Source organism: Myotis daubentonii, chromosome 6 (genome assembly GCF_963259705.1).
Source record: "Myotis daubentonii chromosome 6, mMyoDau2.1, whole genome shotgun sequence".
In the NCBI taxonomy this organism is placed as follows: Eukaryota; Metazoa; Chordata; class Mammalia; order Chiroptera; family Vespertilionidae; genus Myotis; species Myotis daubentonii.
The window spans coordinates 11,611,135-11,633,123 of NC_081845.1; the positions used below are offsets into that span (position 1 = coordinate 11,611,135).

A 21,989-nucleotide genomic window follows, 5' to 3' on the forward strand; every position below is an offset into this window, starting at 1 on the left:
ATGCACCGCTCCACGCCCGGCTGAGTTGCAGTGCATTCTGGAAGTCGTAGTCTTTTTCCACCTCCCAGCAGGGTCCGGACTGCTAACCAAGTAGGAGAGACTAGGCTCTGACGTCTTTCTGAATGAAGGGGCGGGTCCTAGAGCACGGCAGGAGTCCACAGAGTGAGCATTAAAATGCTACCAGATGTCACACTCTCAACTACGCTCTGCTGATGGAGGGTGGCTAAGACAAGTTCTTGCCTCAAGGTTACAAGATCCCACGTATCTTTTTTCTATAGTACAGTCCTTATTTCATTGGACAAATATTTAATGAACGTCTTTTAGCAAAGCATTCTGCTTGGAACTGGAGCTGCAGTAGAAATCAAAATACACAAAATCCAGGCCCTTTGAATCTTACATTCTGAGGTAGAGAGAAAATAAACAAATAAACTTATCATGACAAGTGCTATAAGGGAAATAAAACTGGGTTAGTTATAGAAAGGACAAATGTAGGTAGCAAAGGTCTTTCTGAAGAGGTGAGTGTGCTTATGAACAACCTTGCGCCAACAGCAGGAAGAGCATTCCAGGCAGAGAAAATGATAAGAAGAAGAAAGCCTCCCAGACTGGAGCAAAAAGAACATCTTGTGAGCTGAGCGTAATGTTCTAGAAGTGGTTACAACATGAAGTCAGAGTTGTAGGCAGGGGTCAAATCATGTAGGGTCTTGTAGAAAACTATTGGAGTAATTAAATAGGACAGTGGCATGACCTGATGACGTACAATATATATTTTAGAAATCATTCTAGGTGTTGAGTAGTTAAACATGGCAAACCGAACATGTACATTTATATACCTTGCCTCTCAAAATCTACTAAAATGACAGTAGAGTAATAAAAAATAAAAATAAATGCTTAATAAGATTTTAACAAAATCTGGAAGCTAAAACAAAGGATGAGTGAGTAGTAACTAGCTTAGCTAAGCACAGAAATTCACTAAAAACAAATCACTTCATACGCCAGAAGTCTGGAGATGTTCAGAAATTAAAGCCCAGATACTTCTAAGAAAGATGTTAAATTTGGGCCTGAAAAGAGGAAAATTTTGCTGAAATTCTGTATCGGGAGCAAGTAGAAGCCTACCTCCAGATGTCCTCTATCACGAGGTTGCTAAGTGGCTCCTCTTTCCCTCCCAGACAGAACACTACAGGTTTAGCTTATGAGGAAAATGAACCAGAGAGGCTATTAAGTTAAAAGGATGAGGGTCAAGGTATTGAACTGAAAATGGGAAATAATGAAAGCTAAAAACTGAATTATGAGGCCCCTCGCCATTTCCTCCCATCACATTCTGATGTCTGATTTGTGGTTCCAAGTCAGGAGATTGGAACATTATTCTCCAGGAAAACCATTGGTCCAAGACAAAAGACTTAAAGATAATGGCTTTTAGAAAATCCTCCAATGAAATACCGAGATCTCATTTAATCTCTCTGTAGGGAGGCCAACAATCAGGGAGTCAACAGGCCCCACTGATACACAGGCTTCCAATGAGTTTCTTTAATGTCTCACTCTTAAATATGGGTACTCAACAATCTCCAGGCATTGGAGTACAGCCTGTGGCAGGAAAGATGAGAATCAAAATGATCAAAAAGGAAAAAATAACTCTGAAGAAACAGTGAATAAAGGCGAAAAAAATAGTTCAAGGAAACTATAATGTCTTCAGAGAGACAAGAAAAGACATTTAATCCCTAAATCAAAAATAGGAAATAGCTTTTGGGATTAAGAAAAAAAAAATACAATAGCAGGAATAGAGAGCTGGTGGATAACCTGGAAAACAAGAGCTTCTTAGGGGTAGGAGTTGTGTATGTGGGTGTTTAAATCTTGTATATTCTGTGCCTGGTATTGGGTCTGGAAAAGTCGGTTTTCAGTACTGTTTGTTGAACGTCAGGATGGTTTACCAGGCTATCCAAGTGTCATGTTAATTTAGAGTACTTTATCTGGAGTTATTTCACATAACAGTGACTACGAGTGTGTGTGTGTGTGTGTGTGTGTGTGTGTGTGTGTGTGTGTGTGTGAAATCCACAGATGTTATGGAATCCAAAAGTTTAAATGGCAAGTCGAAAAGCTGTAAACAAAGGGGAGCGTAAAGGTTCCTATACTATAGGAACAAGGTAATGCAGCTGAAGATGGAAAGAGCCTCTGCGAAGCTCCATGAGGTTGGCATTTCTATCCGCTGTGAATACTGTTGCAGCTCCAATATCTAACCATGCCAGGCGCCGATTAGGCTCCATGAATACTGCGCTGTGGGATGGATGGGGGGATGGAAGGGGAGATGGATGGGGGGAGGGATGGGGGGAAGGATGGGTGGGTAGGTGGATGGATCGGGGGACGGACAGACGAACGCGTGAGTGAATGATCGACTGAGAGCGCGCACGGAGGACCTGGGCAGTCGGACGCGCTCCTGCCACGGGGCCCTCTCCGGTTTAAAACCCCGAGGTCCGAGCAAACGCCGGCTGGTCCTTCGGAGGGCGCGCTCCTCTCCGCCCCGCGGCGGGTCCCCGCGGCCGCCGCGTGCAAGGGCTTCTGGGAGCCGGGCCCCGGGGTCCCGGGGAGGGGGCGCAGGTGGCCGCCATCTTGGGCTGCGAACCGGGTCGCTCCGTTCGACGCTAGGGGCGGAGTGGCGACCCCGCTGTCACCCGCAGCCGACGCGCAGCCGGAGCCGGGCAGTGCGGGCGCGGGTGGAGCCCCGTGAACGGGTAAGTGGCGCGGCCCCGCCGGTTCCTGAGCCCTGGGGCTGGTCCCCTGGGAGCCACGAGTTCCCGGCGCCGCCGTCTTCATTGACCTTTTCCCGGCGAAGGTTCAGACCCGGGCCCGCCGGGCTTCCCGCAGGTTCCCAGGGGGACGGCGGCGGGGGCGTGGCGGCCGGACCTGGCCCCGCGGCGCCGATCCTCCCAGGCGGCCGGCGGGTCCCGGGAGGGAGCGCCCGGCGGCCCGTGGCACCCTCCGCCGCTCTGCCGGCTTCTCGGTTGTCCCTCCCTGGGCGGCACGGGGTCTGGCCAGGGTGGCCGCTCCCTCCTGGGCTCGGCGTCCGCCCGTGCCCGGCGGCTGATGACAAGCACCGGGGCCCGGACGGAGGACGGCGGCTGCGTCCGGGGCCCCGCGCGTCGCCCCCTCTCGCCCCGCCGCTGGGGCGCAGGTGCCGGGAAGGGCTCGTCCGGCTCTGGCGGCGTGGATGCGCGGCTGGCAACTCCGACCACCAACATCCAGTGGTGTCCTCCATCTGCCCGAGAGGGGAGGGATCCGAGAGCTGGAAACGGGGCGGTGACGCCTCGATAGGAATGACATTGGCATTTACTCTAGAACTTCTTGAACATGTTAACACACACACACACACACACACACACACACACACACACACACACGAAAACGCACTTCTGGCTTGATGGCTCCGTTACAACACTGAATGATTCTCATGCTGCAGGAAGGTCACTTGTGGGTAAAAAGAGACGGTTCTGTCCTTTTGATTTAAGCGCGGGTGTCGGGGCTGTGGCCGCCCGCTGCCCCCCTTGTGCCCATCCTGTAATCTTACTCGCAGGCGCCCAAGCCCATGGAGAGGGAGGCTTGCGGGTACAAGACATTCCGTTTAACAGATGTTAGAAAAATGTTAGGTGCCAGTTATCTGCCCAACCTCAACACAGGTTTTCACAGAGCTGGGCCAAAAATAAGCTTATGACGGAAGAAATTCCTCTGTTTTGCAACGTCAGAGTGCCTGAATAGCGTTTCTTACATTTGAAATAACTCGCAGGAGACCACAGCCTTTAAAGCATAGGATTCAAAGTTATTTTCCAGAGAACGAAACAGTCCTCTTGAATGAGGAACCTTGAGAGCTGAGTTTCTTTGGGCTTTACGTCCTCTTTAAACTGCTGTGAAGACGCAGGCAAGAAGTCAGTACCGTAGAAGGAATCGATGATGTAGGTATCAGTGCTGGAGCTAGATTTTAACTTGGTTAACATATTTATGTAAAACAGTTTTAATGTGGTTACCTAGATTACTGGTTGGTTGTATGTGTTGAGGAGGCACAAGTGATTCAGTTAGATGTGGAGAGAAAATATTAGAACTTCCATTAGTTTACCTTTTAAAACTATTACTTTAAAATCGTTTTCTCTTTGTGGATTTTGTAATGGGATAGTTTATTAGGCTAACATTACATGTATATAAATAAACATACTGAGGATGAATGTACAAATACGGGGGTGGGGGGGAGGGGATGCCAAAGTAGGTTAATAGTTGCTTCTATGGAAAATAATATAATCCTATATAATAAAAGCATAGTATGCGAATTGTCCCCTCAACTGGGAGTTATCTGAGAGTTTGACCAGGGGGCGGGGCCGGCCAGGGGAAGGGAGGGAGGCCCTGGCAGTGGCAGGCAGCTGGCAGCTGCTTAGGAACCCTACCAGTGCATGAATTTCATGCACTGGGCCTCTAGTAATTAATAATAAGACAAGAATAAACTGTTTTTTGTACTCACAACTGTAAACCTACTTTTGCCCAACCCTGTATTTTTTGTATACATACCTACAAGTGATCAAAACAGTTTACAGGTCAAGGGCCTACCTAGATAACTCCTTTTGTATAGGAGATACATATTTTTAATAGGATTATTGCTATGAACATTTCATTTTGCTGAAATATTTTCTATTCAGCATACAGAGGGGGGGGAAAGTAGTTTTACAATTGTGAGTATTCGAAACACGAGTTTATTCTTATATTATTATTTATTAATTATTGTGTTATTTTTCATATGAACAACTGTAAACCCACTTTTGTCCCACCCTGTATAAGAGTCTACAGTAAGCTAAGTGCCATACAAGACATCAGACTTGATAATTAGATCACTGGTAAATAGCAGTGGAGCTAAAGGTAGAACAGAATGGGCTGAGGACTTTGGAATGATTTAAAAGGTACTTTGTATATTTGAATTTAACACATGTATTATAGCAATTAAGGTATATTTACAATCCACCCAAATCCCTCTTTATATATTTAATGAATTGATTTCAGAAATAGTGTGTGCACCAACACATATTTGTCATTAGAAGCAACTTGTTCAAGCTTTATTAATAACAATGTATAGCATTATTCTTTATTTCATATATAAAAATTCTGTGTCATTAATAAGAACATAGTCCCTTGAGGGAAAAAATGGAGATCAGAGATCATTACTGATCTTCAACTGAGCTTCAACATGAGTTATTGAATTAAGTATAGTATTCTTTACATTCACCAGGTCTCTAATTATTGAATCAATTTCCAGATTACAGGAACCATATGTGTTCTTACCTACCTTTCTAGCTTTATCTCCTGCTTCCATATGTTCTCTTATTCAGGCACACTCAATTTTTTACTGTTTTGTGTTTATGCCAGGCTTCTTCAAGAACTGTCTTTACAGATATTCCCTCTGCTCGAAATGCTTATTCTTTCCCTTTTCTCTCTTCATCTCCTTCCCTGGGAAATTCTTGTTCATCCTGTAAGAGAGGATAACTGTGAGTACTTTCAGAGCCCCCCCAGGCACAGTTTGTTGCTGTGTCTTCTATGTTCTCACAGGGTTTAATGCAGATGTTTTAGTGTACTTTACCTCTTACAATATATTTGCCAGTTGAATAGTCTATTTCTTCTACATCAGGGATGGCAGATAAATGTCAACTTTTTCTTCTCTGTGTTTACTTCATAAGTGCTAATTGATTACAGCATTCTCTCTGGTTGAGAGAATGGGTATATTATCAAAATTTATCAGACTAATGTTAGAAACAGACATTAATTATCTCATGTTAAATTCAAGTTGAAACCCTGTATTAGACTCATATTTTAATGTGTAAATCCAGGATAGGTTATAATATCAGTAATTTAGTATTCATTTCAGATATCAAAATATCAATGTAATACTATTATTAAAAAGTATTTATAATTATTTTCCTAAAAGTAAAACTATTACATTTATTGCAAATATAAAATTTCATATTTATACAAAATAAACATTTTAAATATGCGTATAAAATGTTAAGGTTTTAAAATACATTTATAATAAGACTAATTTCCAAATAAAGTATACAAGCATTTCAGTATTTAAAAAGAATGAATTATACTGTAGCAATGAAATCTGGTTTTGCAGCCATGACTCAAATCATGCCTGTGTGGCCTTAGTTCTTAAGCAGTGGCTAAAGTAAGTGGGAGAAGCCAGCCTGCAGTAAATACCTGAGGTGTGCTTACTGAAGCCCAGTGCCATAGTCCATTGGAAATAAGACACTTCTTTGCTGGCTATTTCTCGATCTTGCCAGAAGCTGTAATTTAGAAGTTTTTTACCCACCTATTTCATGATTATTTCCTGGCTGATGGTGGTTTTAAAATGCATCCCACATCAGAGAGGTTGAAATACCAGGGATGGGGCATGCACCTTAGAATCAGTGAACTTAGGGTAATGACTTTGTGTTTAGACCGGAGTCTGTTATTTGTTTGATAGTTTAGTGCTAAAAAGTTAGGTCATTTTGCTCACATTTGATATGGAAGTGCGGGAATGTGTTCTTTGTACATAATTTTCAGAATGGGTTTTATTGGACTATTTAATCTGTGAACCTGAATTTAGTTGCCGTAGGGTAAACATCTCATGTTTGAGAATTATCAGTATCCTTTTTTTTCTCTCCTAACCTTAAGGTGCCATGGCTTATTCAGGGAAAGATAACTATAGAATGAAAAGTTATAAGAATAAAGCCCTAAACCCCCAAGAGATGCGTAGACGAAGAGAAGAAGAAGGAATACAGCTTCGAAAACAAAAGAGGGAAGAACAGGTAGGTGTTTTAAAATAATTAATTATGCTTAACACAAGAACATTATATGCAGATTTTAGAAGTTGTATTACGTTGCTAATTTTTAGAGAATTTTAAATAAAAAGGGTTTTAGGAAATTGAATATAGATAAATCTATTCTTTAATTTACTGGACTTTAGAAATAATGTTAGCAAACTCATGAGTCAGAATCCTGTTCTATTTTTAAAAATATATATCTTATTGATTTTTTCACAGAGAGGAAGAGGGAGGGATAGAGAGCCAGACACATCGATGAGAGAGAAACATCGATCAGCTGCCTCCTGCACACTCCCCACTGGGGTTGTGCCTGCAACCAAGGTACATGCCCTTGACTGGAATTGAACCTGGGACCCTTCAGTCCACAGGCTGACACTCTATCCACTCAGCCAAACCGGCCAGGGCTCCTGTGCTATTTTTAATCACTGATAGGCATAGCTTTTCTGTTTCATTGATAAATATATATGATGTTAATTATATTTCTACACTGGTGCTAAAGAAATTTTTTACTTTTGAGTCTATTTAGATCACTTTCATTTGTTATAGTAAAATTTGCCTCCTAAAATAACATTAATTATATTTATTTGTTGCTTTTGTGGTTTTCATAGCTTTTGCCCCTAAGTTAATTATAGTCTTTTTTTATAAGCTAATCATACTGTTCCTCCTGTAGTTTCATTATCCAAATCTCTTAGCCTTCTCTGTTTGAACTTTGACATAAGTAATTTGAAAATCTTTTAAAAGAGCACATCTCAACATTTTTCATTCTAACATATATTTAAATTTAGAAGTATCTATAATAATAAAAGCATCATATGCTAATTAGACTGGACGCCCTTCCAGATGAAGTTGCGGTGGGCAGGGGCCGAGGCAGAGGCAGCTGCGGTGGTGGCAGGGGCTGAACCCCTTGCACGAATTTCATGCATCAGGCCTCTAGTTTATAAATAATAAGGAGGATGTGGGTTTCACGTACATGAATTAAAATGAATGTGTGAAGCCCTAGCCTGTTTGGCTCAGTGGATATAGCATTGACCTGTAGACTGAAGGGTCTAGGGTTCAGTTCCCCATCAAGGGCATGTACCTTGGTTGCAGGCTCGATTTCTGGCCCAGTAGGGACATGTGTGGAGGCAGCCAATCCAGGTGTGTCTCTCACATCCATGTTTCTCTCTGTTTCTCCCCCTCCCTTTCACTCTCTCTAAAAATCAATGGGAAAATATCCTCAGGTGAGGATTAACAAAACAAACAAACACTTGAAAAGGACTAACAATGAAGAAAGTAGAGAAATATGATTTAGAAATATGATTATGATTTGTCATCTCCCTATATATAGTATCTAGCACAGTCCCTTCTGTATTATAATAGGTATTAAAAAAAGAGAACTCTGTTGAATTAATTATTTGAAAGAGAACTGTGTACAGATTGAAGAAGACCAGTTTTTATTTAGCTATAAAAAAATAACAACATTTTTACCCTCAATTTTGACTTAGGAAATGTACCTTTATTTTTTTAAAAAAATTTTTACAAGTCATTTGGTATCTTAAATGATAGTTAATGAACCAGGATGAAAATAGTAAAGGAACAATATTATGGCAATTTATATCAGTCATTCTTTAAATACCAAAACAATGTGTTATTTTATAATCTATACTAGTAATAGAGGACTATGCAAATTGCTCAGGACGCCCTCACGCAATGACCAAACAACAGGCTGTGTGGGGTGACCAGGCCGGCACGGGGTGGGGTGGGGCAGTGAGGGGCGACCAGGCTGGCACGGGGGGGCAGTTGGGGGCGACTAGGTTGGCAGGGGGGGCAGTGAGGGGCAACCAGGCCAGCAGTGGGGGCAGTTATGGGTGATCAGGCCGGCAGGGGAGGGCAGTTATAGGCGATCAGGCCCGCAGGCAGGTGAGCGGTTAGGAGCCAGTGGTTCTGGATTGTGAGAGAGTGCAGGCTGGGCTGAGGGCCACCCCCTCCTTCCTCCCCCCCACCCCCCCACAGAAATTTCGTGCACCAGGCCTCTAGTGTTACTATAAAAGTCAATGCAAGATAAACTAGAAGTGAATTCCATCTACCTAAGTGTCCTGCCACATTTCCTTCAGCATTTTAGGGCTTTCAAACAGACTATTCCTACAGTATCATAAAATCATAGGATTTTATCCTAGTTCAGTTTCTTCACTTGCAGATAAGAAAACTGCAGAGAAATCAAGTGTTGTATTTTCCCACAAGGTCACAAAGTACTACTAAAGGCAGATCTTAGAACCAGAATCTAGAATTGTCCTGTCCCCAGATCCAGTGTTTTTAATGTTCAAAAGGCTCCCAAGGACCTTTATCTTTTTTGGCTTTGCATTGGTCTTTGGGGACCAGATGCACACGTGAGTTGCAAATTCCAAAAGGGACAATTCTAGAGCTCTGGAGAGATGGGGACTAAATGTTCAGTATGTTATTTAAGTGATTGCATGCTCCAGTTATTTCCCAAAATAGTTTCAAATACAAATCTTAAATGCTTTATTTTAAAGAAGCATTAACAAAATAAGGAAATGGAAAGTTCATTATTTCATGTTTAGAAAGAAAAATGGAAATACTGTATTTAGGATGACTTTTCTGTTCAATCTTCCACTTCCTAGCTATTCTTCCAACACTGTAATTGCAGAGCACCATCAACAAAGTCATTCATGTGTCATCTGTGTCACATATGTGTACATATAATTTTTGTTACGCTTCATACACAGATGTTCCTAGTTGGTCTTGTTTTGCTCTGACCTTCCCAGAAATGGGCAGGAGCAGACAGAAACAACACTGGGACTTTTTGCAAGAGCTGTCAGTTTAAAAAACCCCATATTACTTCTCTCTTACTCTTTTCCCATGGAAGGTGTTTCTTGCTGCCTTGGCTGCTAGCACTCTGCCCCTCATAGACTCAACTATTAGGACTAAGGGAGATCAACTGCTCAGTGGAAGAACCAGAAATGACTGAAGTTCCATTGCAACCCAGATATTCTACATATCCTGGTTTATAATTTATAAATACAATCCTTCCGATATGCTTCTTTGAAATTGATAGTCCTGCTGATTCACACCACTAAAGCAGGGACAGTTTGATCAAGGAGATCTTCCCTCAGCTAGCCCACATCAGTCTGGTTTTGACTTTCAGGCAGAAGAATATAAAAGAGGGCAGGAGAGGGAAGAGGAGAAATGAAAGAGAAACGAAGTCAAAGACTGAGAAATGGAGAATGGAATGAGAAAGAAAGAGGAGGAGGAGGAGGAGGAGGAGGAGGAGGAGGTACAGGAGGAGGAGGAGGAAGAGGAAGAAAAGTGTTAAAGAGAAGGAGAGAGAGGAGAAGAAAAGGAGAGCGATGGCATAGCATGAAGTTGATGTGTTGGAATAAAAAGAACAAAGATTTTGGAGCCTGAATAAATGGGTTTTATGTTCAGCTTGACCTTTATTCGATGTTGAACAAACTATAATGTTGAACAAACTAGAGAAATCTGTTGTCTCTCAACTTCTCCATCTGACTGAGAAGGATAAAACACTGCCTGTGTTATTTCATGGGGTTCTTACATGATGAGGTGACCTATGAAATGCACCTTTAAATTTTCCTTAGTGACCTCATCATGTTTCATTCTTTCTCTCTCTTGTTTGTTGGTTTTTTTCTTAATTTTTATCCTGAGATAATAGGCATTGGGCCATCTTTTGTTAGAGGAGTTCTTTATTCCTTGTTAATCTGATACACTAACTGTTAATATACCACATTATCTCATCCATGTAATATTTACTTTTTAGTTAAGATTTTCTTGGAAACGTTCTTAGGCATCTCATAATCTGGTGTGGTCATAATGTGCTTTCACAAATGCTGTAAATTATAAATGTGTATTCTACTCATGAGACTAGCCTTTTTTTAATTTGACATAAAAACCAATTTTATTTTATTTTTTCTTTCTTTCTTTATTTTTTTAATTGTCTAAAGTTTTATATTTGTCTTCTTTTTCCCCAATTGATGTCCCCCCACCCCCCCGCCCCAGCCAAGACTAGCCTTTGATAAGACCTGAGATTGACCCAACACAGTCTACAGGACAAGCGCTAACCTAGTCCAGAAAGTATTTAACTTCTCATAGACAATTTAGGTCTTCATGATATAATGATTGGGAAATATTAACATATTCAGAATTTTAAATAAAATATTCAGAATTTTTAATAATTTTAAAAATTATTAGCTTGTTTGTTCACTTCCACAAAAAAATATAATTCTGTGGGAATCCACTGTTCTATGGAAAACTCAATGTTAGAGTGATTTCTCTTTATTACAGCTGTTTAAACGCAGAAATGTCTCTTTGCCCAGAAGTGATGAATCTATGCCAGAAAGTCCTATTCAGGATCCAGACATCAGTTCCACTGTACCCATTCTAGAGGTAGATATTATAAAAATCTATTTCAAATTATACTTCAACATTATTTCAGATGTTATCTATGTAAAGTATTTAAATGAAATTAATTATATTTTCTGTGTTTTAGGATGATGTTATAACCGCAGATATGGTTCAGATGATTTTTTCTAATAATGCTGATCAACAACTAACAGCGACACAGAAATTTAGAAAGCTGCTTTCTAAAGGCAAGAATTGTTTTCAATATGCTTATTTGATATTACAATGTTCTGTAGTACTGACTTTATTTATGAGGTATTTTTTGAAGTACTTTTCTTTGCTAGAAGGGTCTTGTTTTTTAAAATATATTTTTAAATAAAATCAATTTTTAAGCATATTATCAAAGTAACACATGTTGATTATAGAATATTTGCAAATATAAACAGAAAAATCACAGAAGCAAATATAGAAATCATTATTCCCACTGCCAAGAAACAAAGTTATAGAAACATTTTTTCAGAAAAAAATTTAAAAAAAAAATATTTTATTGATTTTGTACAGAGAGGAAGGAAGAGAGATAGAGAGTTAGAAACATCGACGAGAGAGAAACATTGATCAGCTGCCTCCTGTACACCTCCTATTGGGGATGTGCCTACAACCAAGGTACATGCCCTTGACCAGAATCGAACCTGGGACCCTTCAGTCCGCAGACCAACGCTTTATCCACTGAGCCAAACCGGCTAGGGCTCACTATATTCTTAACAGCATGATTATAAAAAGAAAAAATACTGATGTAATAGTAGCTCATTATGTAGCATTTTTTGAGTACTTAAATTGAATATTTTTCTTTAACTTTTGACCTTTGTAATTTGCCTCTGTTATTTGTCTAATTTTATATTGAGTTTATAAAAATTTCTTATTAAATAAAAATTTAACACTTGTGTTTTAATTATGTCATTTAGAATTAGTAATTCCAATTATACTGAGTTGTATATATGAATTGATAAAAATTTTGAAAATGCTCTTGGCTAGCTGCTTTATCTTCCTAAGAGAGACAGAATTTAGTTACACATGAGGAGTAAAAGAAATTTTATTTTCAGGTCAGCATAAATGACAAAATGTTTGCCTTTGCTTTCTTACTGTAGTTCTTGTTTACAGATATATTTAACTTTTGTTTTCCATTTCTGCCAAGCTAATGTGGCCTAGAAGTGTTAGGAAATCCTTATATAACCAAGAACGGCTTCCTCTTCCTCAACATACTCCACAATTTTTGTTTTTGAAATTGGGATTATTTTTTGAATGAGGATAATATTTAAAAGTACTTTACATGATCATATTCTCTTTCAAGATTTCTTTTTCATATATGCATTATATTAAAATGAATTAACAGGATTCATTTAGATTTAATTCTGTTTAAGAATGTTAGACTATGCCTACAGTGTTTTTATACCACAACTTCCCATTGAATTCTTTAGTTTTAATATTTTATCCTCATTTGCCCTATTCCTTATGGTATTCTGTTTCTTTTAAACTGTAGTATCTTTTTCACAGAGCCAATGATTTTTTTCTGTTTCTTTATAGTGGGATTATGCTTGCCCAAGTTGGCACATAGCAGGAATTACACTGCTTGTTGTGAGTTCCTGCTAAATCTTTTAGGCCTAGAAAAATGTTAGTTTTACTGTCATTTTACTTGATCCATTACTGTAGAAAATACGGGAAAGGAGCTAGAACTAGAAGAACTCTGATTTAAGTCATAATAGTGACATTTTGCTAGAATATCCTATTTACTTCCCTATCATGGCCACTTTTGTAGATGTAAATCACAAGTTGTTCTTTCTTAAATCCCAGTTTTGTAGAAATTTCTCCAAAGCTTTTTGGTAGTGGAGGACTCTTAGTTTTAAATGCTGAAGCAGATAACTGCTATTGTACTTACGTTTATACTAGAGGCCAGGTCCCTTGGCCTGGCTGGTGATGGGGGTGGCGGGAGGTTGGCCACCAGGGGAAGGTGCCACAGGAGGTTGGCTATGGGAGTGCATTGACCACCAGGGGGCAGCTCCTGCATTGAGCGTCTGCCCCATGGTGGTCAGTGCGCATCATAGCAACCTCTTGACCAGTCATTCAGTCATTCAGTTGTTCAGTCGCTTAGGCTTATATATATACTAGAGGCCCGGTGCACAAAAATTTGTGCACTCGGGGGGAAGAGGGGGGGTCCCTCAGCCTGGCCTGTGCCCTCTCACAGTCTTGGACCCCTCGGAAGATAACGACCTGCTGGCTTAGGCCTGCTCCTGGGTGGCAGAGGGCAGGCCCAATCCCTAGATGCATGCTGGGGCCCAACCCCAGCAGGTCCAGGGGTCCCCAAAGGTGTGGACGGAGTCAGCGAAGAAGGAATGACACAGAGACAGTGTTCAGTTGATCAGCAGCCTAGCCAGGATCTCTAGCCAGGATCTCCAGCCAAGTTCTGTTCAGGATCTCCAGTGAAGTTCTGGTTAGGATCTCCAGCCAGGTTCTGTGTCCATGTTCTCTTGCTAGGTTCTCCGGGTTCTCCAGCAAGGTTCTGTAGCCATGTTCCCTCGCTAGGTTCTCCAGCCAGGTTCTGTCCAGGTTCTCCAGCCAGGTTCAGTCACCAGGTTCTAGTCAGGTTCTCTTGCCATGTTCTATAGTCAGGTTCAGTCCAGGATCTTTTGCCATGTTCTCTCGCTAGGTTCTGTCTCTAGGTTCTGTTGCCAGTTTCTGTCCAGGATCTTTTGCCATGTTCTCTCCAGCAAAGTTCTTCTGTCTCTAGGTTCTGGGTAGGTTCTGTCTTCTAAGTTCTGTGTCTTGCTGTCTTGTTACATCTGTATTTATACCAGTTGATTCCAATCCTATCAATCTCTATTCCAAAGGTTAGGGCGTTTCTTATCTCCATTCCAGGGAGTAAAGATTATGTAGCTTAAGCATGATTGTTCGTAGTTAAAGTGATTAATTACCCACCTGGCACTTAGTTGAGGGGTTTTATTCCCTCCCTAACTTCAGGGGAAAATCCCTACCTGGGGATTCAACCTTTCTCAGAGAGGTGACCTTGGTTAAAACACATAGTGCCAAGAAGGCGAGCAAACATATTAAGAACCGTATGCCATATATGCCAGGTCCCTGAAACAGCAAGGATGGACCGGCTCCCGGCAGGTGCAGCCCCTGGTCGGGCTCAGAGCAGGGCTGATTGGGGAGTTGGGGCGCCGCCCCTGTCATGCACAGAGCAGGGCGGATCAGGAGGTTGCAATGCCACCCTCAGTCACGCTCAGGGTAGGGCTGATTGGGGGGTTGGGGCACCGCCCCCTGTCACACTCAAGGCAGGGTCGATGGGCAGGTTGAGGCGCCACCCCCTATCACGCACAGAGCAGGGCCCATCAGGGGGGTTGGGGCACCGCAGCCTGTCACACACAGAGCTGCAGGGCAATCAGGAGGTTGGGGAGCTCCCCCCTATCAGGCACAGAGCAGGGCTGATCAGGGGTTTGGGGCACCTTCCCCTGTCACGAACAGAGCAGGGCGGATAGGGAGGTTGTGGCCCTGCCCCCTGTCACACATAGAGCCGCAGGGCGATCGGGGGTTTGGGCGCTGCTCCTGTCACGCTGATCCCGGTGCCGGGAGGCCTCGCAGCTCCGCTGATCCGGTGCTGGGAGGCATATTACCCTTTTACTATATAGGATAGAGGCCTGGTGCATGTGTGGGGGCCAGCTGGTTTGCCCTGAAGGGTGTCCTGGATCAGTGTGGGGGTCTCCACTGGGGTGCCTGGCCAGCCTGGATGAGGGGATGATGGCTGTTTGCAGCTGGTCACACACCATTCAGGGTGGGGGTCCCCACTGGGGTGCCTGGCCAGTCTGGGTGAGGGGCTGAGGGCTGTTTTCAGGCTGGCGAGTGACTGAAGCTCCCAACCGCTCCTTTTTTTCTTTTTTTTTTTTTTATTCTGGGCCAGCTTTAGCTCTGAGGCTCCAGCTCTTAGGCCTCCGCTGCTGAAAGCAGGTTTCTGGCCTTTGTTTACCTTCTGTATTTGAAACAATGTTGCGATCCTGCTGGCTGAAGCCCTGCAACTAAAGCAGGCTTCTGGGGTTTTGTTTAGCTTCTATATTTGTAACATAGTTGCTTAGAGTTGCAGCTCAGAGGCTGGCAAGGCAGGCGGGGAACGTTGGAGTCCTCTGTCACTGAAGCAAGCAAGCCTCATGTTAGTTTCAAGCTGCCTGGCTGCCGGCCGCCATCTTGGCTCGCAGTTAATTTGCATATCGCCCTGATTAGCCAGTGGGAAGGGTAGTGGTCGTATGCTAATTACCATGTTTCTCTTTTATTAGATAGGATATCCTCCTCCTATATAATAAAAGCCTAATATGCTAAGTATCCGGTCGGCCATTCAACCAATCAAAGTGTAATATGCTAATGATATGCTAAGGCTGCTCAACTGCTCTCCATGACATGCACTGACCACCAGGGGTCAGACAGTTGACCGGTTGACCAGTTGCTATTACGTGCACTGACCACCAGGGGGCAGATGCTCAATGCAGGAGCGCCGGTCAGCCAGAAGCCAGTCTCATGGCTGTGGAGGCAAATGTATGTTTTATCCTGTTGATGTTTTATAGCTATAATTATAGTTTAAGCTAGGATCTGGAATTTACATTTTGAAGATTTCAGACTTTTCATTTAGAACACCCAAACAAAATTTTATGTTTATGGCTTTACTAACTTGGCAGAAATAAACTAGTTTTTGAACAAATGAAAAGGACAGAAAATTTGTAGAAAAAAGAAGAGAAGGGAGAAAGAAACCCATTCCTAAATAAACCTTCCTTAACAATGGAGAACATGATTTCTAAGATTTACACTGATTTAAAATATAATAATAGAGTTTTTTCTATATCATGACAGGATTTATACAGCTCTTTTATGGTTACACTTTATTTATTCTACTGATTAAACACAATATTTTAATATGTATATATGAGTTATTTATGATTGGAAATGCAGCCAAACACCAGAATTTAGAAGAAAAGGAAGAGTTAAAAGTGGAAATGAGGTTTTTTATTCTGTGAATAATAGATGGACAGATTACTAAGTGATAGACAAATTTGGGTAGTGGGCCCAGGGCAAGGGGAAGGTATAAGCAGTGATATTATGAGTTTGGTTTTGGTTATGCTACATTTTAAAGAAGTTGGGAATAAGAAATGGGGCAAAAGACACTTAAAATGTGGTCTAGAATCTAAGAGAGAAGAATTTAGTTATGGGGGTTAGATTTGTGGATGATAACAAATGATAATCACAAGGGACAGGTGAATTAACAGGTAAATTTTCTAGAAAGAAAGTAGATAACAGGGAGAAAAACAACCCGAAGGAGCATCAACAGAGAAGTTCCTGGAGAAGCCTAGGATCTACTTTTTGCTGAAGTAAGGGAAAAGAAAGAGTTCTTGGTACTTAGATTGGAGTAACTGATATATGTTTATTTTAATTTTGAATGTCTTTGTTTTAAAATTTCTTAAATATTTTATGATTTTCAAAAGCCCTCTGCATTTCATGAAAATTTATCAAGAATTCTAGAGAGTCCAATAGTATTTATGTAAATAATAAATAGTACCCTGAGAAAATGAGACATTAGGCAATTCATGGCTAATATGGAGACATCCCTGGAAATGTGGGTATGATTATAAAGAATTAGTGGAAACATTATTTCTCAGTTGGTATTTTGAGTATTGGATTAAAGTAGCTCCGTGTTGTAAAGGTGAACTCCTTAATAGCCTTCAACTTATTAAATTTAAATATTTGTACACATACATTTATTTATTCATTTATCTATTTTTCATCTTTTTTAAATTGAATTTATTGGGGGGGACAGTGGTTCACAAAACCATACAAGTTTCAGGTGTACAACTCAATAAAACATCATCAGCACACTGCGTCGTGCACCCATTGCCCCAAGCATGGTCTCTTTCTGTCCCTATTTCTCCCCCCTTTGCCCACTCCCACCTACCCTCACCTCCCTTTTTCTAAATTTTCTTGTTATTATAGTTATTGAAAAAGAATTCGCTTTTCAGTAAACATTGCAATTATAAGAACGTATGTTTTCTTCAGTTATATCCAGCTAGAATTTTAAACTTGGTCAGTGAAACCTAAGAAAGAATTATTTTGTGTGCCTGTTAATTGACACAGAAACCAGATCATTGTCTCTTTTTGTCTATGTAATAACTTAATTTTTTTTAATTTTTAGAACCTAATCCACCAATTGATCAAGTTATACAGAAACCTGGAGTTGTACAGAGATTTGTGAAATTTCTTGAAAGAAATGAAAATTGTACTTTACAAGTGAGTTCTATAGTTTTTGTTCTTAATTGCTTTCTAGAAATGACATGATTGAAGTTTTTAGTGAAAGCAGCTTCTGCAGTACTGAATATATTGTCAGCTTCCGTGAGTACTTGGCAACTGCCGGGGTCCAACCCCAGCAGGTCCAGGGGTTCCCAAAGGCGTAGACGGAGTCGGCGAAGAAGGAAGGACACGGAGACAGCCTTCAGTTGATCAGCAGCCTAGCCAGGATCTCCAGCCAAGTTCTGGTCTGGATCTCCAGAGAAGTTCTGCTGTTTATTGTCTTGTTACATCCGTATTTATACCAGTTGATTTTAATCCTGTCAATTTCTATTACAAAGGTTAGGGCGTTTCTTATCTCCATTCCAGGGAGTAAAGATTATGTAGCTTAAGCATGATTGTTTGTAGTTAAAGTGATTAACTACCCGCCTGGCACTTAGTTAAGGAGTTTCATCCCCTCCGTAACTTGGTTAAAACACACAGCGCTAAGGGGAGCAAACATATTAAGAACAGTATGCTGTATACGCCAGGTCCCTTGAAACATATGCTGTGCAGATGTTTCTATCCTGCAGCGACTTTGTCAAGCAGCAAGGATGGACCGGCTTCCGGCAGGCAACGAAAGGAAAAGGTGGTATCACTTGTCTTATCATGGTCATGGTTGTCTTCTAGGAACTGTTAGTAATTTTGGGAAAAGTTTATAAAGTCATTCCTAATAACTTAATTGTTACTCCTTAGTTTGCCTGTGGATTTGCAGGTCATTTAGTTTTTTTGGGGGGAGACATGGATTGAATTTTCTCAGTTGTTTTTGTTATAAATCCATCACATACAGATTCTAAGTGAATTGATTTAACTACCTTCTCAGAGGCTCTGCTGCTTAAAAGAATACCAGAGGTCCTACTTGTGGCCTTGTCAATAGTGAACTCTTTAACCTTGAACAAATCACCTAAATCTCTGGACTTCTAATTTTCTTATTTCTTAAATGAGAACGTTGGGACTAGATGATCACTAGGGAAACAAAACTACTTTCTATAGTTCTAAGTTTTCATAAATATATTTTTCTATTAAGTAGTGTGTCATTAATTTTAAACTGCTTGCTTTAGAACATCTGGCTCTCTAATAGACATTTAGAGTTTTGTGAATTATAAATTCAAATGTGTTCACTTATGGTTCATTAGTTGTAAATTTTTATTATATTTTTCTCAGTTCTTATTTTCCTAGATTGAGAGTTCTTTTTAAAAATTAAGGTTTATTTTTTTCTGTGAAATCTGATTTCAAATTTAATCTTATTAAATATAAGGCTGTCCATATCTCAGACTTGTCCCACTAAGTCTTTACTTCCACTCTTCTTCCATTCTTTCTTTTTCTGACATTTCTTTGGTGCTTTCATTTATTCTACTTTTATTTTTCTTTAGTTTGAGGCTGCATGGGCATTAACTAATATAGCATCTGGAACTTTTCTTCATACCAAGGTAGTGATTGAAACAGGGGCTGTTCCAATTTTTATCAAACTTCTAAATTCAGAGCATGAAGATGTTCAAGAACAGGTAAGTTTCTATTTGAACTGTTATATTCATTAGATTTTTAATTTTCTCATGAAAGTACCACTGGTGATTATGATTTGAATTTTATTTTTACTAAATTTCCTGTGTATTGCATTTGTTAAAAATACAGTGATTTCCATCATGTCAAGTTGGAAAGGAAAATTAACTGTCTCAGGCATCATCCTGGTTATTTATAAATGTGATCTCAGCTATAAGGAAGTACGATACCCATTATAAAAGAGCGTACTGAGACCCAGAAAGTTAGTAATTTACCCAAAGTCACAGTAATGGCTGAACCAAATTTTAAACCTGCGCTGTTCTGACTCCTTATTCTTTGCAAGAACATATATTATTTTGTTGTTTCTTTTTAAAAAATATGTTTTTATTGATTTTTAGAGAGAGAGAATAAGGGAGAGGGACCAGCTGCCTTCTGCACACCCCTTACTAGGGATTGAACCCGCAACCTGACCAGGAATCGAATTTGTGACCTCTTGGTTCCTGGGTTGCTGCTCAATCACTGAGCCACACTGGTCAGGCTTGTTGTTCCTTTTTAAAAACATTACATGATTTAGAATAGAACCATTTAAAAATAAACTTTATAAATAAATTCTTATAGTTGTTGTACGAGGAAAATTTTAAACATAAAATTTGTGCCATCCAAACAAAATAAAATGTGTTGGTATTTTGTTTTAAATCTTTTTAATGCAAGTTGATCACATATATATTTATGTTTTCCCACTTAACACTAATATTGGGAGCTTATTCTTATGGAATTAATTATATTCAAAGAAAATTTTACTGATTATTCATCCATTCAAGAAATTTATTTCTCAATTATACATTGGAGTTATTTCTAGTTTATTAGTATTATTAATATTGTGATAACATTGTTATATATTAGTTTTTATGTGCCTCATAATTATTTTATTAGGGAAAAATGACTACCCTGTCAATAGAAAACTTCTTAGAGTTTTTATTTCATATTTCAAAGTTGACCCCCCAAAAAGTTATACCAATTGATATCCTCACCAACAGAATATTAACTTCACAGAGGGAAAATGTCATTATTTTTAAAGTTTTCTTAAAAACACATACACATACTGAAGTAGATGTTAAAGATATTAACTCATGCTTTTAAACCTTAACTATAAAATTTTCCCAATTAAAAAAGTAACTTATGTCTATTTTTGTGCTTATATGAAGAATTTGAAATGAGAATATAATAAAACTAGAGGCCCCCGTGTACGGCATTCCCGCCACCGTGGCTGCGCTCACCAGCTGTGAGCCTGGCTTCTGGCTGAGCGGCACTCCCTCTGTGGGAGCGTGAGAATATAATAAAATGATAATTCACATTTGCATAATTTCTCATCTAATTGAAATTTAATAAATGAAAAATTTGATCTCTTACTACCATTTATTTAAAAAATATAATGAACCTGGACTGATTCTACACTTTTTGTCAAAGATCAGTCCAAGCTATTTCTCTTATTAGCTTTACCTAACTTTTCTACGCTTTGACTTTCCCTTCTTTTACAAATCAGTTTCTTCCCAGTGAGTGGATTTCCTTGTAATAGGAGCAAACTTCTAGTTTATGTAATTGGAAAATTCACTAAATAGATATATTTTGTCTCTTCTTGAAGATTGGTATTTCTTTATAGAATAGTATAAACATTTCAGTAGTACGTAAGAAAAAATTTAAAAATGTACTGTCCTTCAGTTTGATTAAATAACACTTAAAGGTTTTCTTTCTTATTGTCCTACTAGCATTTTTTAATTTTTTTGTTAATCCTCACCCGAGGATGTTTTTCCATGGATTTATTTTAGAGAGAGTGCAAGGGAAGAGGAGAGACAGAGAGAGAAACACCAATGTGAGACACATTGGTTGGCTGCCTCCCGCGCGGGGGATGCAGCCTGCAACCCAGGTATGTGCCCTTGACCAGAATCGAACACCGGACCCTTCAGTCTGAGGGCACTGAGCCAAACCAGCTAGGGCACTAGCATTTTTTTAACATCTGGAAAACTTTGTTCCTTCTGTACTAAGACCTCATGTTAAGAGGGAGCATTTTATTTATGATATTGTTATAACAATATTTTTCTTTATCTGAGGCTGTTTGGGCACTTGGTAATATTGCTGGTGACAATGCAGAATGCAGAGATTTTGTTTTGAACTGTGAAATACTTCCACCTCTTTTAGAGTAAGTACTTTAAATTAGTCACAATTGAAGTAATACTACTTTTGGAAAAGAAACTGTATTATAACTACATTTTTATGTACTTACAATTAAGTTTTTAAGTAATGTTTTTAAATTTGGCTATGTTTAGCCATGCCTGTAATTGCTTGAAAACATCAGAAAAAATATATGTCCTTTACTAGGATGTTTTCTTAATCCATACTTCATAGTGGTCATTGCTTATTTGATGCTTACTGTGTTAAATAATTACTCTACAAAAAAGGGGTATGTAGTAGTATTTTTATTTTATTTTATTTGTTTTTGTTTCTTTTTTATTATTGTTTAAAGTATTACATATGTCCCCCTTTTCTCCTATTGGCCCCTCGTCCCCCGCCACTCCTGCCCCCCAGGACAAGCCCCACCGCCGCAGTGTCCGTGGCAATTGGTTATGCTAATATGCATGCATCCAAGTCCTTTGGTGGATCTCTTACCCCCCCCCCCCCGCACCGCCTTTTCTTTGAGGTTGGATGGTCTGTTCCGTGTGTGTTTGTCTCTGGATCTGTTTTTGTTCATCAGTTTATATTGTGCATTATATCCTAGAGGGAGAAACATCAGTGTGAGAGAGCATGTGATATTTATCTTTCTCTGACTGTCTTATTTTGCTTAGCATAATGCTCTCCAGGTCCATCCATGCTGTTGCAAATGGTAAAAGTTCCTTCTTTTTTATAGCAGCATAGTATTCCATTGTATAGATGTACCACAGTTTTTTAAAAAATATATTTTTATTG

At 39.9% G+C, this 21,989-nt stretch overlaps 1 protein-coding gene across 3 annotated transcripts in view; it reads left to right on the plus strand.

Annotated features, from left to right (window-relative positions):
* Nucleotides 1–2,392: 2,392 nt before the first annotated feature.
* The window catches only part of KPNA5 (karyopherin subunit alpha 5), a 43,915-nt gene continuing 24,318 nt past the window's right edge, over nt 2,393–21,989 (plus strand). The window contains exons 1-7 of one of the 3 annotated variants that reach the window (XM_059700144.1): nt 2,393–2,723; nt 6,676–6,809; nt 11,121–11,222; nt 11,326–11,425; nt 17,398–17,492; nt 18,902–19,033; nt 21,137–21,225. In XM_059700144.1, coding sequence (XP_059556127.1) covers nt 6,681–6,809; nt 11,121–11,222; nt 11,326–11,425; nt 17,398–17,492; nt 18,902–19,033; nt 21,137–21,225 — 647 coding nt within the window. In that variant the 5' untranslated portion in view covers nt 2,393–2,723; nt 6,676–6,680. Of the gene's footprint in view, nt 2,724–6,675; nt 6,810–11,120; nt 11,223–11,325; nt 11,426–17,397; nt 17,493–18,901; nt 19,034–21,136; nt 21,226–21,989 lie in introns of those variants that run through there. The other 2 variants (XM_059700142.1, XM_059700143.1) reach the window with 2 other exon arrangements.